Below are 15,674 nucleotides of genomic sequence, written 5' to 3' on the forward strand. Positions count from 1 at the left end.
TGAAGACATTTTCTAGAGTAACTAGTGCAGGTATTCCGATCTTGCTTTCATGATATGAAAGGGTGAAACTAAGGGGAACACACTAGGGATGTTTAATTGATTAGCTGATTAAACACAATTTGTCTACGGAATTTCCATTGACTACTCGATTAGTTAATAAGAGGTAAAACTACAGAGCCACAGCAGGATTAGCTCCTGTCCCCGGAAGCTAACCCGGCTGCAGCTCTGCCTTTTAAGTGTATTAAGAGTCACCAGTCTCTTAATACATTTAAGAAGGCAGAGGTATAGTGGGGTAGACCAGGCATGAGCCGATTCCCAGCTTGTGCCTGGTTCCCCACTATGCTTCTGCCTCCTCTACTCCACTTCCCCCCCCATCCTAAGGACATGGTGCTGGGGGAGTAGGGGGAGGGCGGAAACCAGCTTTTAATCCAGCTCCCCTAACACCAGCTCCTGCTCTTCCCTTGCTGCCTCTCTGATAGAGCAAGGGGAGAGGGAAGCAACTAGTGAAGTCACTACTTGACTACTAACTAAAGTAGTCAACTACTCACTTACACCCCTAACACACACACCCACACCCACCCACCCCATACATCTCAGGTCCCAAGGCCCCATACATCCCAGGTCAAGGCCACAGTCTTTAGCAACAACAAGTTATTAGGAGGAAGTGACCCTTTCCCTAACCATGGCAGACCCATCCCTCCCCCAGTTATCTGGACCAATATCCTTTTGCAGGGGGAGCAGCAGTCTTCAGGATTGTTTAAACCAGTGAACAGGGCTGCCAATGGAGTGGGGGGAGGAGAGGAGGTGAGAAGAAGGTAGCTGCTTCAGGCCCACTGATTTAAGAGAGTCAAGGACCTTTTTAAATCGCCATTGGAGCTCAGGGCAATGCGGGCTAGGCACTGCTGAAAAGCTAGCTAGGAAAGCTAGCTTTCGATCCCACCCCGGGCTCCATACATTTCACAGGCCCAGAGCCAACCCCCACTTTGCCCAGGGGCCAGGCAATTCTGCTAGTGAATATAAATGATGGGGGCTAATTTGGCTATGACAAATCAGGAAAGATCTTGGAGTTATCATGGACAGTTCTCTGAAAACGTCCACACAGTGTGCAGCAGCTGTCAAAAAGGCAAATAGGATGTTAGGAATTATTAAGAAAGGGATAGAAAATAAGAGACAGAATATCTTACTGCCCCTGTATAAAACTATGCTACACCCACATCTTAAATACTGTGTACAGATGTGGTGTTCTCACCTCAAAAATATATTTTGGCCTTGGAAAGGGTTCAGAAAAGGGCAACTAAAATGATTAGAGGTTTGGAACAGGTCCCATATGAGGAGAGGTTAAAGCAACTGGGACTTTTCAGTTTAGAAAAGAGGAGACTGAGGGGGGATATGATATAGGTATATAAAATCATGAGTGGTGTGGAGAGGTCAAATAAAGAAAAGTTATTTATTAGTTCCCATAATAGACGAACTAGAGGACACCAAATGAAATTAATGGGTAGCAGGTTTAAAACTAATAAAAAAAAGTTCTTCTTCACAAAGTGCATAGTCAACCTGTGGAACTCCTTGCCAGAGGAGGCTGTGAAGGCTAGGACTATAATAGAGTTTAAAGAGAAGCTAGATAATTACATGGAGGTTAGGTCCATAAAAGGCTATTAAGCCAGGGGATAGAAATGGTGTCCCTGGCCTCTGTCTGTCAGAGGTTGGAGAGGGATGGCAGGAGACAAATCGCTTGATCATTGTCTTCGGTCCACCCCCTCTGGGGCACCTGGTGCTGGCCACTGTCAGCAGACAGACTACTGGGCTAGATGGACCTTTGGTCTGACCCAGTATGGCCATTCTTATGATGTAACCAGAAGTCTCTTAAACAGTAGTTCTCAAAGTGGTCCACAAAACTATTTTGAGAAGACTGCTATCTTGTCATTCTGGTGTGTTTACTTACTGGCTTCACAGCTACAGAGCCTCGTGGCTCCCAGTGACTGCGATTTGCTCTTTACAGCCAATTAGCTCCATGGGAATTGGCATGGGCCAGGCTGCTGCTTCCTCCAGCTCCCCTTGGCTGCAAACTGTGAACTGGAGCCAATGGAAGCTGCGAAGCTCTGTGGCCTCAGAGCTGGTAAGTAAACACACCAGAGTGGCCAATTGGCAGGCTTTCCATAGTGGTTTCGCGGATCTTTGAGAAATACTGTCTTAAAAGAGTCATAATTAACAGTGCACTTTCTGCTTTAACTGAATTGACAGATTTACAAGAATACTTGAAAATAAAGTTAAGAAGCCGTTACAAAAAAAAAAAGATCCCAATGATCTCATGAGAAAGAGCCTCCTAGAAATGGTGTTGTGAAATGGTACTGTCACCTCTTCAGTCAGTTCTTCTATAAATTAGACATGCCTGGAAACACCCAAAGAGAATAGTTATCTTCTGACAGACCAGGGAAGAAAGACTGTTCCAAACTCTTGCTGAGAAAGCCCTATCACCAGCCCACTTCATTGTGCCAGGAAATGCTTTTAGCTTAAGTGCTTTAAGTGTGACCTTAAATGCCACAGTGCCCAAGAAAGGTTGTCTCGAACAGCTGAGACCCAAACCATTCCAACGTTATGCTCAAAACCTTAACCTTTAACAGGAAATTGATTGATTGACTATTGATTACGGCTCTGAACAGACTATGTACACTGTAAGAAACTCCATTTAATAAGCAAGATATCATATTCTTCACTAGCTCCAACTTTCAGGTGAGTTGACAGCCTAATAGAGTACATACCAATAATCTCAAGTTGACAACAAGCACAGATCATTACAGTAAGATCTATTTCTGAACGGAAAGGTGGCAGCCTCCTTTCCTGTTGCCCAAGAAATATATCACTGAACCAAGGGTGTGTGCGTACAGTTATTTTGGAATGTTGAGAGCATCTGCACAGCAATTCTATTATTTTGAAGTTTGTAAGCCTCATTCCATGAGGAGTAACACTTATTCTGAAATAGCAGTAGTGTGGACGCTCCACTGCTGATATTTTGAAATAGCTCCTCCCCAGGGCCATTCAAGCTAATTACTCCTCTGTGCCTCAGGGCTCTAACTCAAGATAGCAGGTCCTGCCTTGGACTAATTTTGAGGCTTTCCTGTAGTGTAGACATGCTATTTTGAAATAAGCTACTTCAGAAAAAAAAATCCACAATAACTTATTTTGAAATAAGCGTGCAGTATAGACGTACCCCAAAGAAATCATGGGAAAATACAAAGAAATATGCATTTAAAAATCATGAATATTCATACTGGAGAAGCAATATGAAAAAAATAATCATTTCACATAGAGTCTAAGTCATATGATATTTGCTGCTACCTGCAAATCCAAAGCCAACAAGGGAGCCAAGATGAGTACAAGGTAAGGCACTTTCACTTGTGTATATATCTTTTGCCAGATGGAAATTTCAACCATCATGATGAGAATGGCAAAACCATATACCATACTATTTCAGAATTACACTTTCCTTGTCTTATTAAAAGGGGACACTTAAATGGACTCCAAGTGCACAGCATTAGCCAAAAGCTATCAGCACAGCTAGGCATCAGACAAATTATGATGCAGCTATTCTGGCAGTCAAAACTCTTGCAGCTGATGAAAACTCATTTAATTGGGGCCAAGGTGGCCCAGACATTTGCTTATTTAGGGCATCATTGCCCAAGCCTTGGATGTATTTAACTCCTCTTCGTGTTAATATGTTAAATCTACTACTGGTCTAGCCCAGAGACACAAGTATCTGTAAAGACCATATACACACAAAATACAGCAACCAAGTAACAAAACTCAGAAGAAAAGCCTGCTCAAAGTCATAGGTTGCCTGATATTGCTCAACATTAATACCCTTACTTCCAGGATAGGAATTTGTGGATAAACCAGATACATGTAAAAATTACAAGGAGTCCTGTGATACTGTAAAGACTAACAGATTTTTTTTTTGGCATAAGCTTTCACGGGTAAAAACTACTTCTTCAGATGCAACCCAAAACAAATAACTAAATTCTTGTTTTCTTTCAAAAGGTCCACATCATATTAGTGGCAGACTCTCACAACTTGACTCTAGAATATTTAAAAAGCAGCAGTTCTATTTAAAATGCAGTATTTTATTTAATGTTGGTGCTGTAAGAAAGTTTTAGCAAAAAGTTGTCAATCAACTTCTAATTTGATCAAAGATGGAGAAAGACAGAAAAGTGTGTGGTTTCTTTTAAAAGCTACTATACATTTCCTAAAATATAATATAGGAGGAAAAGTGATAGGAGGAAAAGTGAGTGAAGAACAGCGTCACTCTGGTTGGAATAGCACTGTCCACTGGCAAGACTGAAGGGACATTTTCATGCTTCACAGAAGCTTATGTGTCTTAAAGTTTTTAAAATGACCATATTGTTCATCACTGTTTATATGTATAGTCAAAGAGCTATGGCTTAATTTTGTTGACATATCATCTTTTATTCCAAAGATCCTTAAAGTGTTTTTACAAACTATCACCTTGGTCCAACAAGGAAAACCACTCAGATGCCAGACCAAGATGAGCCATTCATGCGCCCCAGGCCCCGGAGTGCAGCACCATCCCCAGGCACCTGGCACCTGCGTGGCCCCACCCCTGCCCAGTCCGGCAGCCCTGTGCAGGACCACCTGCAATGGGGCGCCCCGGGCCGTAGCCCAGTCAGCCCGTAGCTTGGGCCAGCTCTGAAGATGAGCCCTCACTGACGTTTTCATGATCCTGGAACGAATAAGCCTGAGATGGATCAAATCTGATGACCCTTATGCCTCTTGTCAGATAGAAGAGATGGTGCCCTGCTTATGGCTTCATTCTTGAGGTGGTGCTCCTTTCATTGCTATAACATAGTGGAGAACAAATGGAGCCTTTGAGTGGATATTTCCTTGAAGCTCACGATGGAATGACAACTTACTAATGGACCAAGAATGAAACTGACCCAATTGCTGAGGTCTTTCTGTAGCTCTTTGGACGCTACTGGAAATCAGAGTACTAGGTTAGCACTCTTTGAAGCACTCTTTCCTAGAGAGAGCAATATAGGGTACCTCAGAAGCCAATGTCAGGTGTCAGAAGGGATGAATAGAACAGGTAATCATCAAGAGATCCTTTCCTTCGCTCATTCCCAGCTTCTGACAAACAGAGGCTAGGGATACCAATCCTATCCATCCTGGCAAATAACCATTGATGGACCTATATTCCAAGAATTTATCTAGCTCTGTTGAATCCTGTTCAAGTTCTGGCCTTCACAACAACCTCTAGCAAAGAGTTCCACAGGTTATCAATGCATTGCATGAAGTAGTATTTCCTTTTGTTTTTAAAACTGCTACCTATTAATTTCATTTGGTGATTTCTAGTTCTCATGTCATGGGAACAAGTAACTTCCTTATTCACTTTCTCTATACCAGTCATGATTTTATAGATCTCCACATATTTCCCCTCCTCCTTCCCCCCCCCCACACACACCCGTCTCCTCTCCCAGTCTTTTTAATCCCTCTTCATATGGCATCTGTTCCAAACCCATAATCATTTTTGTTGCCCTTAATTTTTTCCAATATTAATATATCTTTAATATATCTATATTTTTTGTGATGTGCCTCCTTCGTTCTGAATATTCTAGGAAAAAGCAAAAGACTAAAGAATATTCTGGAACATTTCTTGCTCCATGAAAAAGCAGGCATTGGAAGTATAGTCATTAATAGAGATTGACATGTTTCATGAATAACAGGTTCTAAATCTTGGTGTCTTGGCTTTTGCTATATGGCAATACCTTCTACCAGGAGGGGGTCTAGGCTAACAGACTTCTATGTCATGTTTTTCTTTGCGGATTGGTATAAAAAAAGAATACATTTTATATGAAGTGAAGGAAAAATTACAACATGGAGCAAGCCAACACTGTAGGCGACTCTGGTCTGCTGCCATAATTAGTAAGAAGGAAGGAATAGGGGCATGATTGGGCCTGCTCTACCTAAGCGTATACAAAGGGATCTAGAATGCAGGCACAGAACCAATGGACGTTGTTGGCAAAAATAATCCAACCGTGCGCTGCATATGGGTCACATATTTGCAAAGAATGGAGTTGTGTGGGGATAATCACTCAAAGACGAAAATGTTAGTTTCTGGAAGGGGGTGGAGGGAGGTGGCGGCTCAATCTTTGTAGGAGTCTTTGAGAAAGGGTATGTCTGCACGACATTTTAAAACCCATGTCGCCAAGTCTCAGATCCCAGGCCTGCAGACATGGTTTACACTGTAACTTTAAAAAAAAAAAAAAAAAAAAGCGCAGTTTAGACATTGCAGCCTGTACTGCAGATGAGGCTCGGTAAACTTCCTCCTCCATAGTCTTCACTGCCTCATCTCAAGCACAGGTTGCAATATATACACTGCTGTTTTTAGTCCCGAATCTGTAGATCTAAGTTCACAATGCCATGGATTTTAAAATGTAGTACAGATATATGCCAGTACTCATCTTACGTCTTCTGCTACACATCCAAGTCCCGGGTCTGAGCCCAGCTCAGAGCCATTCTACCCTTCCTGGACATTATCATTGCTCACAGATGTGACCTTGTAATATGGTTATGAGACTTTGAGACTGAGCACAGCACAAATAAATTCTGGTAGTTCACAGCAGCTCCACGGATTTTAGAAGTCAGTACTGATGAGGAAACAGGAGCCAAAATTTAGAATTTATAGTCCAAGGCATTTAAAAATATGACACTAAAAAGATGGGCTAGAATATTTTATATAAAATTGATATACATCTGCCATGTGTCTCAAATGCCTTGTCTATTGAACCCCAAATTGTCCAAGTTTTCCTCTTGGATAGAGGGCCACAAGTGAATAATTATATGAGCATTGGTTTTGTTTTGTGAAGCTAGAGGAGAGCCAAAATTCGGCTTTAACTCAAAACTTGAAACAATCTTAATCACAGATAGACTAGTCTCACTCCATAATTAGGTTTATGAAGTTAATATCCCCAGTACTGTGGAAATTGTTAGCTTTACAAATAAACAATGAAGCTGAGTTTTAAAAAGATTTCATTTATATTTTTCAATATAGCAAGCCGTGAGTGACAGTTCTGAAATCTCTTGAGAAGTCTTTCATTGCTGCTATTTTCATGTCTTCAGATTGAGAGGATTATTCCCTAGATAATTTTAACCAGTAGCAGATTTCAGATAAATTTTGTTCTAGTAGTAAGAAGAAAAATAAGGTATGTCCCAACAGAGTTCATTCAGACTCTCTTACAATATAATAAAGCAGGTGAAAGCTGGAGTGTGACTAACACTCCAAATTTCACCTGCTTTATTATATTTTGACTATCAAAGGAACTATTTCATTAAAAGTTCATTTTAATCTAATGAATAATAATGAATACTGTGCCTGACAAAGCTGACTGAGAAATCTTGCAAGATAGCTATGGCAAGAAAGCCATAAACACATCAATATATTTTAATTATTATTGACAGTAAGAAAATATATTAGAATTTTATTTAACTGCTACTGACATTCCCTGGGAGTTAGGCATAAGGATTAGGATGATAAATCTTGCATGGTACAATTACATTACAGTCTCTCCTAATTTCTCAGTTGACATTATCCTACAGACTTACAAGTTGTAGTATTCATGCAATGCTACAGTTGTGCAGGTCTCTTTACAGACAGTTTAGAACTCCAATCCCTTGTATAGGAATGGCTAATATTCTAATTAGTCATAATATACCAACAGATTAGTGATATGCTGCCAAAACATCAAGTGGTTTGCTCAAAAAAATTCCATCTCAGTTAGCAAACATATGACATTCTTCAGCAAGACACAACCCCACCAATAAAAAAAAAGATAAATACATAAAAGGAAAAATACATTTCCATTGGAGATTTTTTTGCACTTCCTTTTGAAGCATCTGGTACTCTCCCACCGTTTAATACTGGATAATGTCCAACGTGGTACATCAGTTGCTTATTTTCTATAACTAGTTTACATGCTCCACTCCTCTTCACTTAAGAAATACATGAGGTGGTTAGAGGATAAGGTGGGTTTTTACCAGAAGCAGTAGTGTATTTTTCTGATAGAGTCAATGGGATTATAAAATTAAGCACATTTAAATACTGTACTCGATTGAAGTGAGAATGCTGAGATGCTAGTAAGATTCTCTCTGAGGCTAACATCCTGGTCAATTGGAGTAAGATAACAGTACTTTCTGGGATGTGAACACTGATATCTAGTAACTTGAGTCAAACACCACAACTCATTTCATGGAGGCCAAACTGCCCTAGCACAGCATCTATATGGTGGGTGCAATATTGGTTGCCAGACCATACTCAAAGTAGTTAGTGGTCCCCTATCAAACTGGGAGGACATACCTAATAGCATAGGACATACCTAATAGCATAGGGATCCATAGGAGTGAGTCCTGGGACTGGTAGTATTAAGCATTTTATAAAAATCATCCAAGAAAATATTTATCAAATTTGTAGAGAACAGCCAACTGGGAACGGCTACAAGCACTTTAGAGGGCAGGATTAGAATTAAAAAAACTTGATGAATGGAAGAATTGGTCTGAAAATAAGATGATTTAATAGAGAGAAGTGCATAGTAATATATTTAGGAAGGAAAAAAAATAAAATATATAACAAGATAGGGAATAATTAGCTAGACAGTACTGTGCTGAGAAGGATCCTGGGGTTATAGAGGATCACCAATTGCATATGATTCGACACCACTATGATGCAGTTCCAAAAAGTCTAACAAAGGCTGGATCTTCCTCATCTGGCACCATCCAGGGAAGTTTGCTCCCAACATGGCTCATGTTGTCCTGATGCCCTCAGCTAGGGCTCCAGCCTAGCCTCGCTGCTACCTGCCCAGCTATGGCTGCCACTGGGGTCGGAGCTCCACAGCCAGGGCTAGAGTTCCCTGGGTGCCGCCATGGCTGGATCCCCATGGCTGGGGCTGGAGCTCAGCTGCTGCTGGAACTTTGTGGCTGGAGCTCTGCGACTGCCGCTGTTGTCCCTGACCTCTACAGCCAGGGCCAGAGTTCCGCAGCTACTGCTGCCGGATCCCCACTACTGCCTGACCACTGGGGCCAGAACTTCCTGCTTTGCCACCTGCTGCTACATGCCCTGAACCCTGGCTCCTAAAGTATTCTTAGCACCCGCCCACCCACTGCTGCTCCTGCCCCATGGTCTGACCTCACTATACCTGGGCTTTGTGGTCCAGGGACATCTCCGACCATGCCAGACCACAGAAATTGCCAGACCAGAGTGTCCCAGTTAAAGGAAGTACAACCTATATTCTGAGATGTAGCAACATGAACGTTGTAAGCAAGACGCTGGTGGTAACTATTACATTCTACTTGGCACTGGTGAGGCTTCAGCCAAAGTTGTGTCCAGTTCTGCATACTAGACTTTAGGAAAGATGTGAACAAACTGGAAATAATTTAGAAGAGAATAGGTTCACAAGATTTAAAAACCTGACCTATGAGGAAAGGTTAAACAACTTGGCATTATTTACTTTTGAAAAAAAATTGAATGAGGTGAGACTTGATAACAGCCTTCAAATATGTGAACGGCTGTTACCAAGAGAATCGTGATCAACCATACTCCATGCCCACTGAAGGTAGGACAAGTAGTAACAGACTTAATCTGCAACAAGATAGATTTAGGTTAGATATTAGGACAAAACTTTAAACTCTAAGGGTAACTAAGCTTTGGGACAAGTCTCCAAGGTAGGGATGTAAGCGATTAGTCAACTATCCAGTAAGCATAAGCCTACCTATTCTGCCAACCAACGTATAATTTCTACACAGTCTAACTTCTCAACTTCAAATCTCATGTCTTGTTTAGATAATGCAGTGAAATGTGAATGTGAGCAAACATAAGAAAGCTATCACAACCAAATACTAATGGAAAAAGTGACCCACTGGAAAAAATGAGCGCAAGATTTACATTCATTCCGAGCACTTTACCTGTACGCAAGGCGTCTTTCTGAATACTTTCATAGTTATGCCAGTCTTTTCTTTTCAAGCCATCAGTCCAAGTATAGAGCTGTCCATCTCCCAGGCCCAGTGGAAACGTCTGTAGAAAAAGAGAATGATTTATATTATTAAAGCACAGCCACATTTATGATCAATTACAGGAGTTGTAGTCAATGTTCTCTTTCATCTTTTCCATGCATGTGTGAAATATTTTTTTCTGTATACCCAAACCTATGCAAATGTGCACCACTAGTAGAAAAACAAAAAAAATCTTAGTTGTGGGAGCTCTGCCAATCAGCTGGATGAAACTGGGATCTCTCCAAGGCTGCACAAGTGCATAGATTACAGGGAACATTGATTGCAACACATTTTCAACTGAAAGTTAATATAAAACTGGTTTCCAAGTAGTTTAATATTGTACAACATTACAGCTGTAAAGGAGATTAAATATTTTGTAGCACTGATTTGTGTGTCTGACATTCTCATCTCCAAGGTATTTGGCTAATGTGAGGTATACGTTGAATGCCACATACAGTAAATCATGTTTAGTTGGACCTGGAAATTCCTCCCGACTAAATGACTAATAGCCACACAACAATAAAACCATATCACGCTTTCAGACTTGTATTTTTCACTACCATGATATTTCATAGCAAGAAAGTATAATAAGGAGATGGAAGAGGCTTCACTATGAGTGCATGGTTGACAAAAAAACCGAGGACACATGCACAACACCTCCCACTCCCCTAAATTAAAGAGCTGACCAGAAATTATTTTGTTAGCCTTCACTCACAAAAGGATCTGTAAGTGCTTAGCACACCTCCATCAAATAGTTTAAATGCAAACTATTGATATATCAAAAGGACCACATTCTTGGGTCTTCTCCATTGAAGCAAAAGGCCTGGTAAGCCAGTAGATCTGGCCCTGGTATAGTGGGAACCAGAGAAGGGGAGAGATGTACTACTGGCATGTTGGTCTTACATCTTTCACCCCCAAATTTGTTGGAGTGTATTTCTATACTATTTAGGCCAGTGCTTTGGGACCATAGGAAGCTAGATATTGTAAATTAGAAAAATTTATGGTTCCTCTAATATCTGTTGGAGGTCAGTTGGCCAGCCTGAGAATTATGAAGCTTCAAAAAGTGGCATAAAGCCTCTTTTATTCCAACTTCACTGCCTCAGGATCCTGCTGAAGCATAGTTAATTGACTTCAATTTCAGGGCCAATACACTTAACAATAATGAATGCTATAACCTTTAACATTATAAGCACGAGAAAGAGTTGTGAGTTAAGTCATCACCACAGGGCATAATAGTGCCATTGGTTACAAACATGCCGTTCCTATTGATTGCGTTGAATCACATACCTAAAGGGCAGAATTTCTCTGAATTTACACTGGTTATCCGCACATTTCTGCTGTGTTTAATCACATATACACCAAACTTTGATCCTTTTTTCAATTTCTATTATTATTATTTCACCCATATAGTAAAACTTGTTTTAGAAAGGATCAGATGGCTACAAAAAAGAAGCAGTAAACTCACAAAAAAAGTTTTCCAAAAATCTTCAGAAAAAGATTTGAGTACGGTACTTTCATTAGGTCTGGCTTATAACTGACACATCTAGAGACATGTCCCATTTAGAATAGACACATCATGCTTGCCAATTACCATAGTGACTTATGGTGAGGCAGCTGTCTCACACAGGCTCGGCACAGCCTCTTGGCCAATCTAAAAATAAGAGGCTTTAGGTAAGTAGGCTACAGCTACGCTATGAACTTTTCCCAGAAGAGGAAATGCAAATGGAGCGCTCATTAGCATTTTCATGCTGTTCTGATCCTTTTTGCAGAAGAGGTGTTTGCGCAAAATGACACAGTGTAGACGGGGCCATTTTGTGCAAAAAGGATCAGAAGAGAATATGCAAATGAGAGCATAAGAAATGTTAATGAGCGCTCCATTTGCATTTCCTCTTCTGGAAAAAGTTCGTAGTGTAGCAGTAGCCTTAGAAAGCACTGCCCAGTAGAGAGGCAGTTGGATCCTGACCAGGGAGGATGCAGGACCAGTTCCTGGAGAAGCAATTTAAAACAGCGCTGCACAGGCTCAGTGGAGCAGAGCAAGGAACGCTCCAACTCGGTATCTGACAGCCTGTGGGCCTTGATGTAAGGTCCAAAGGATCACCAGGGAAGTGGCCCAGGGAACAAGATGCAATAAAGGGGAGTAAAGGAGGGCAGGACAAGGCTGCCTCCTAGTGGTCAGGCCTAGGTCCCTGCCTTTCCCCTTTACACCACACCCTGCCACCATATATAATGGCCTGTACATACTGGCTGTCTCTGAGGCAAAGGGGCTAGGCTTTGGGACTGCAGGTGGCCATAGAGTGGCAGAGGAAGCGGAGGACTGCTGATACTCCCGGAATGGGGTGAAAGACCACTGTAGTGGGCACTGCTGGAAGATGCTGTGGTCTGGGAGCAATGTGGGTCTAAAGCATGAGTGGAGCAAGGACAGGAGATACACTAGCCAAAAGGTGGTATCCTGCTGATGACAGAACTAATTCCCTGGAGCTACTAGCAGAAGGTGCCACAGCAGTGAGTCCCACCCTTTGACAAACTATATAAAATCTAGTCTTAAGATTATTGTTCTTCATCTTAACCACTGGACCATACTGCCCTTTCCACTATACTATCTTCTACCCACTGAACGGTTATATACTCTTCCCATCCTTGAATGATGAATCTGGAATTTATATATGATCTTTTCAACTTGGCTTCTAAGTGTCCATCTTGCGCTCCTCCTCCTCCCCCCCCCCCCCCCGACTACTGGGGCCCTTAGGCTTAGCCATTACCCCTCTGTCTAGCAGAATTGTTCCACAATATATTTCAGCCTTCAACAGTAGAGAAGTATTTTGTTATTACTCTTTATGGAGAAATCTCTCAAAAATGAAGTGATAAAGTAATAGACAGTAAATAAAACCCACATCTGACATACTGCATGACACTGAAAAGGTAATTTCAAATACCACTAGAGATTTTTTCAAACCCTTAATTTAAGAAAATGTGCTAAAAATTATGTAGACATGGAATTACAAACAAGGTAGATTATACATTTTTATGGCTATCTACACCATATGAAAATTGCCACTAAAAATGAAGTAAAAAGTGGGTCTGTTAGTTGCAACTTTGAAATAAAAATTATGCAAACTGAAAAGCATATTCATATTTTTACATCTTACAAATGTTTTGAAGTATGCAATGGAAACAAAGAGCCACTTGAAAGGCAACCTTAGGGAAGAAAGATTTGATCAGCATTACACTAAACACTGCAATAATTCAATCAATCTTATTGCATTAAAATGGTTATGAATCTCTAATATTTTAAGTATATTAACTGAATGAACACAACACACAGTCTTCTTCTATTAAGGCTGTAGATGCTTAGTGGTATTGGCAACACTCAAATAGGTAGTACGCCATGATTTTGCAGTACAAGACTAAAGCACATCCAGCTTCGTGTTACATGTTGCAGAAAGGAGTGTGGAAGGGGAAAAAAGTAGGATAGCTGTATGCATTAGTTCAGTGATATTTGATTGTTTTGTTTGTGTGTCAAAAGTGTAAATAAACATTTTGGCAATCAAATTTATACCCGTCAGTCATGCTTGTTTTATTTTCCTTTGACTGGTTTGAAATACAGTATTTTCTTATGACAGGAAATTAATACTCAAATTCACAGAGTATCAAGTTTTACTAAATACTGCAGTAGTTTCAGCTGTCCCAGGAGTACCTATTAATAGACTGAAAACTGAGTTGGAGGGAAAGGAAAATCTCTGCCACAGAAGTGATTCACTGCTTTATCCACATTTCTATCATTATGATTTTAAATTCTAACATGACCTAATGTAGGTCATTGCTCAATTCTTACAGTAGGGGTAAGTAGCTTACAAACCTGTCACTGGAAATGCAATCCAGTCTGTATTACTGAGGTCAGAAAAGCAGTAATTTCATTACTTTTAATTAAAAAATATATCTGTTCTTAGAAGGTACAGAGCTAGAGGCATATTTAAACTATTTTTAGGAAAAAAAACCCAGGATATTTACTTAGAATCTGTGTCTTCTACATGTGTTCTATATTCTGAAGGATTATTGTGAAACATCACAAAATCCCTCCTTCAAAAGCCATTTGCTATTTCACATAAAATTCACATTGCAACTGAATTTTGATGAGTACCATAGGCAATTTGATGGAGAGAAGGCTAGCTTAATTTAGTATTTTCACCAGAATAGACTTTAATGTTCTGGTAAGAAATTATTTCTACTTGTTAATACAAAGAAAATTGGTTCACAATTAAGACTACTAAACAAAATTATTTCCTGATAAACGGTCACTTTTCTAGGTGAAAGTTTCTAGTTCAGCACTGACATGAACTCTAAGAATTCCATAGGACTGATGCTTTTTATAGTCCTCTGAATATTCAATTACAAATGTTCAAGAGAACATGGTGTCCATGTTCCATACTCTAACAACGTTAAGAACAACTCTGCTTTCTATAAGCATGCTTTCCTATGATAGACCATATGTGCAGAGTTTTTCCACTTATTGAATAAGATTAGCTGATTTTTTGAGAGCTCAGATTGAGAGCATTGTGTTGCAGCATATAGCTAGTTTGCTGTGGTCTCCAACTTGCATTTAGACATACTTGTTCATTATTTGTATTTATTTTTACTCAATAGCATTTACAGTTCTAATATAATATGGATTTTTTTTGCAACCACAACAGATTTATTAAACTATGTTACTAAAATTAATCTAGCAAGAGGGTAAATATAAATCCAAATGCAATATAATGAACAATGAGCTTGGAGCTCCCGTTCATTGATCCAATGCATGAGTAAATATGGTAGTCTAGTCTATAGACATCTGAAATCCTGTGCTTGCTTTGAGATAGATTTTTTTTAGATAGAGTCACCTAGACATTACACGAAAGGGAAACAAAACAAAAAAGCCTCAAAATACACACACACACACACACAGTTGGTGCTGTTAAAATACCTTGTATCAATTTACATAGCGTTGAAGAGAAAAAAAGATTTCATGGTGAGTTTTCAGGCTTTATATTACATGCCTTCATTCATTCTAGAGGAGAATTAAATACAGTGACCCCTGCAAGTCATTTCCCAACAGCAGCATTCAGGTAGCAATAATTTCTCTAATGAGACCTGTTAGGGGAATGAACATGAGAAGCCCCGAGGGGATTAGATTCAATGAAATGTACTGTAGATATACACACACACACACACACACACAACATTTTCCTTATGAGCATGAAGCAGAGCATAGCCTTTCACTGGCTTGTTTAGGCAGACTGGGATCACATAGGCTGGGAGGGAAAGACACACGGGTCTCTGTCCAGGAATGATGAAGGCTGAGGAGCTGGGAGCCTCAGATAGGTTCCTTCAAGAAACCACAGAAGAGGAATACAGGTGCACTTGCTATGAATTATGGCAAGTACAAATATGTAGGGATAAAATAAGACGGCTAAGACACAAAATGGGTTATGCTTAGCAAGGGACATATACGGAAATAAGAAGAAGCTCTATAAATATGAGCAGGAGAAAGACATAGGAAACTGTATATCAGTGGTCACCCAACTGGTTGATCACAATTGACTGTTCAATTCTGGGGACTTTCCCAATTGATTACAATCAGCACT

The 15,674-nt window shown here is 40.3% G+C and overlaps 1 protein-coding gene across 3 annotated transcripts in view; it reads right to left on the reverse strand.

Moving 5' to 3' along the window:
• The window catches only part of GALNTL6 (polypeptide N-acetylgalactosaminyltransferase like 6), an 826,316-nt gene that overhangs the window by 488,913 nt on the left and 321,729 nt on the right, over positions 1–15,674 (reverse strand). For all 3 annotated transcript variants that reach the window (XM_089777920.1, XM_075930206.2, XM_075930205.2), the window contains exon 3: positions 9,967–10,075. In XM_089777920.1, coding sequence (XP_089634046.1) covers positions 9,967–10,075 — 109 coding nt within the window. The remainder of the gene's footprint in view (positions 1–9,966; positions 10,076–15,674) is intronic.

The sequence above is a fragment of the Pelodiscus sinensis genome, chromosome 4 (genome assembly GCF_052426305.1).
Source record: "Pelodiscus sinensis isolate ZL-2025 chromosome 4, ASM5242630v1, whole genome shotgun sequence".
NCBI classification, from domain to species: domain Eukaryota; kingdom Metazoa; phylum Chordata; order Testudines; family Trionychidae; genus Pelodiscus; species Pelodiscus sinensis.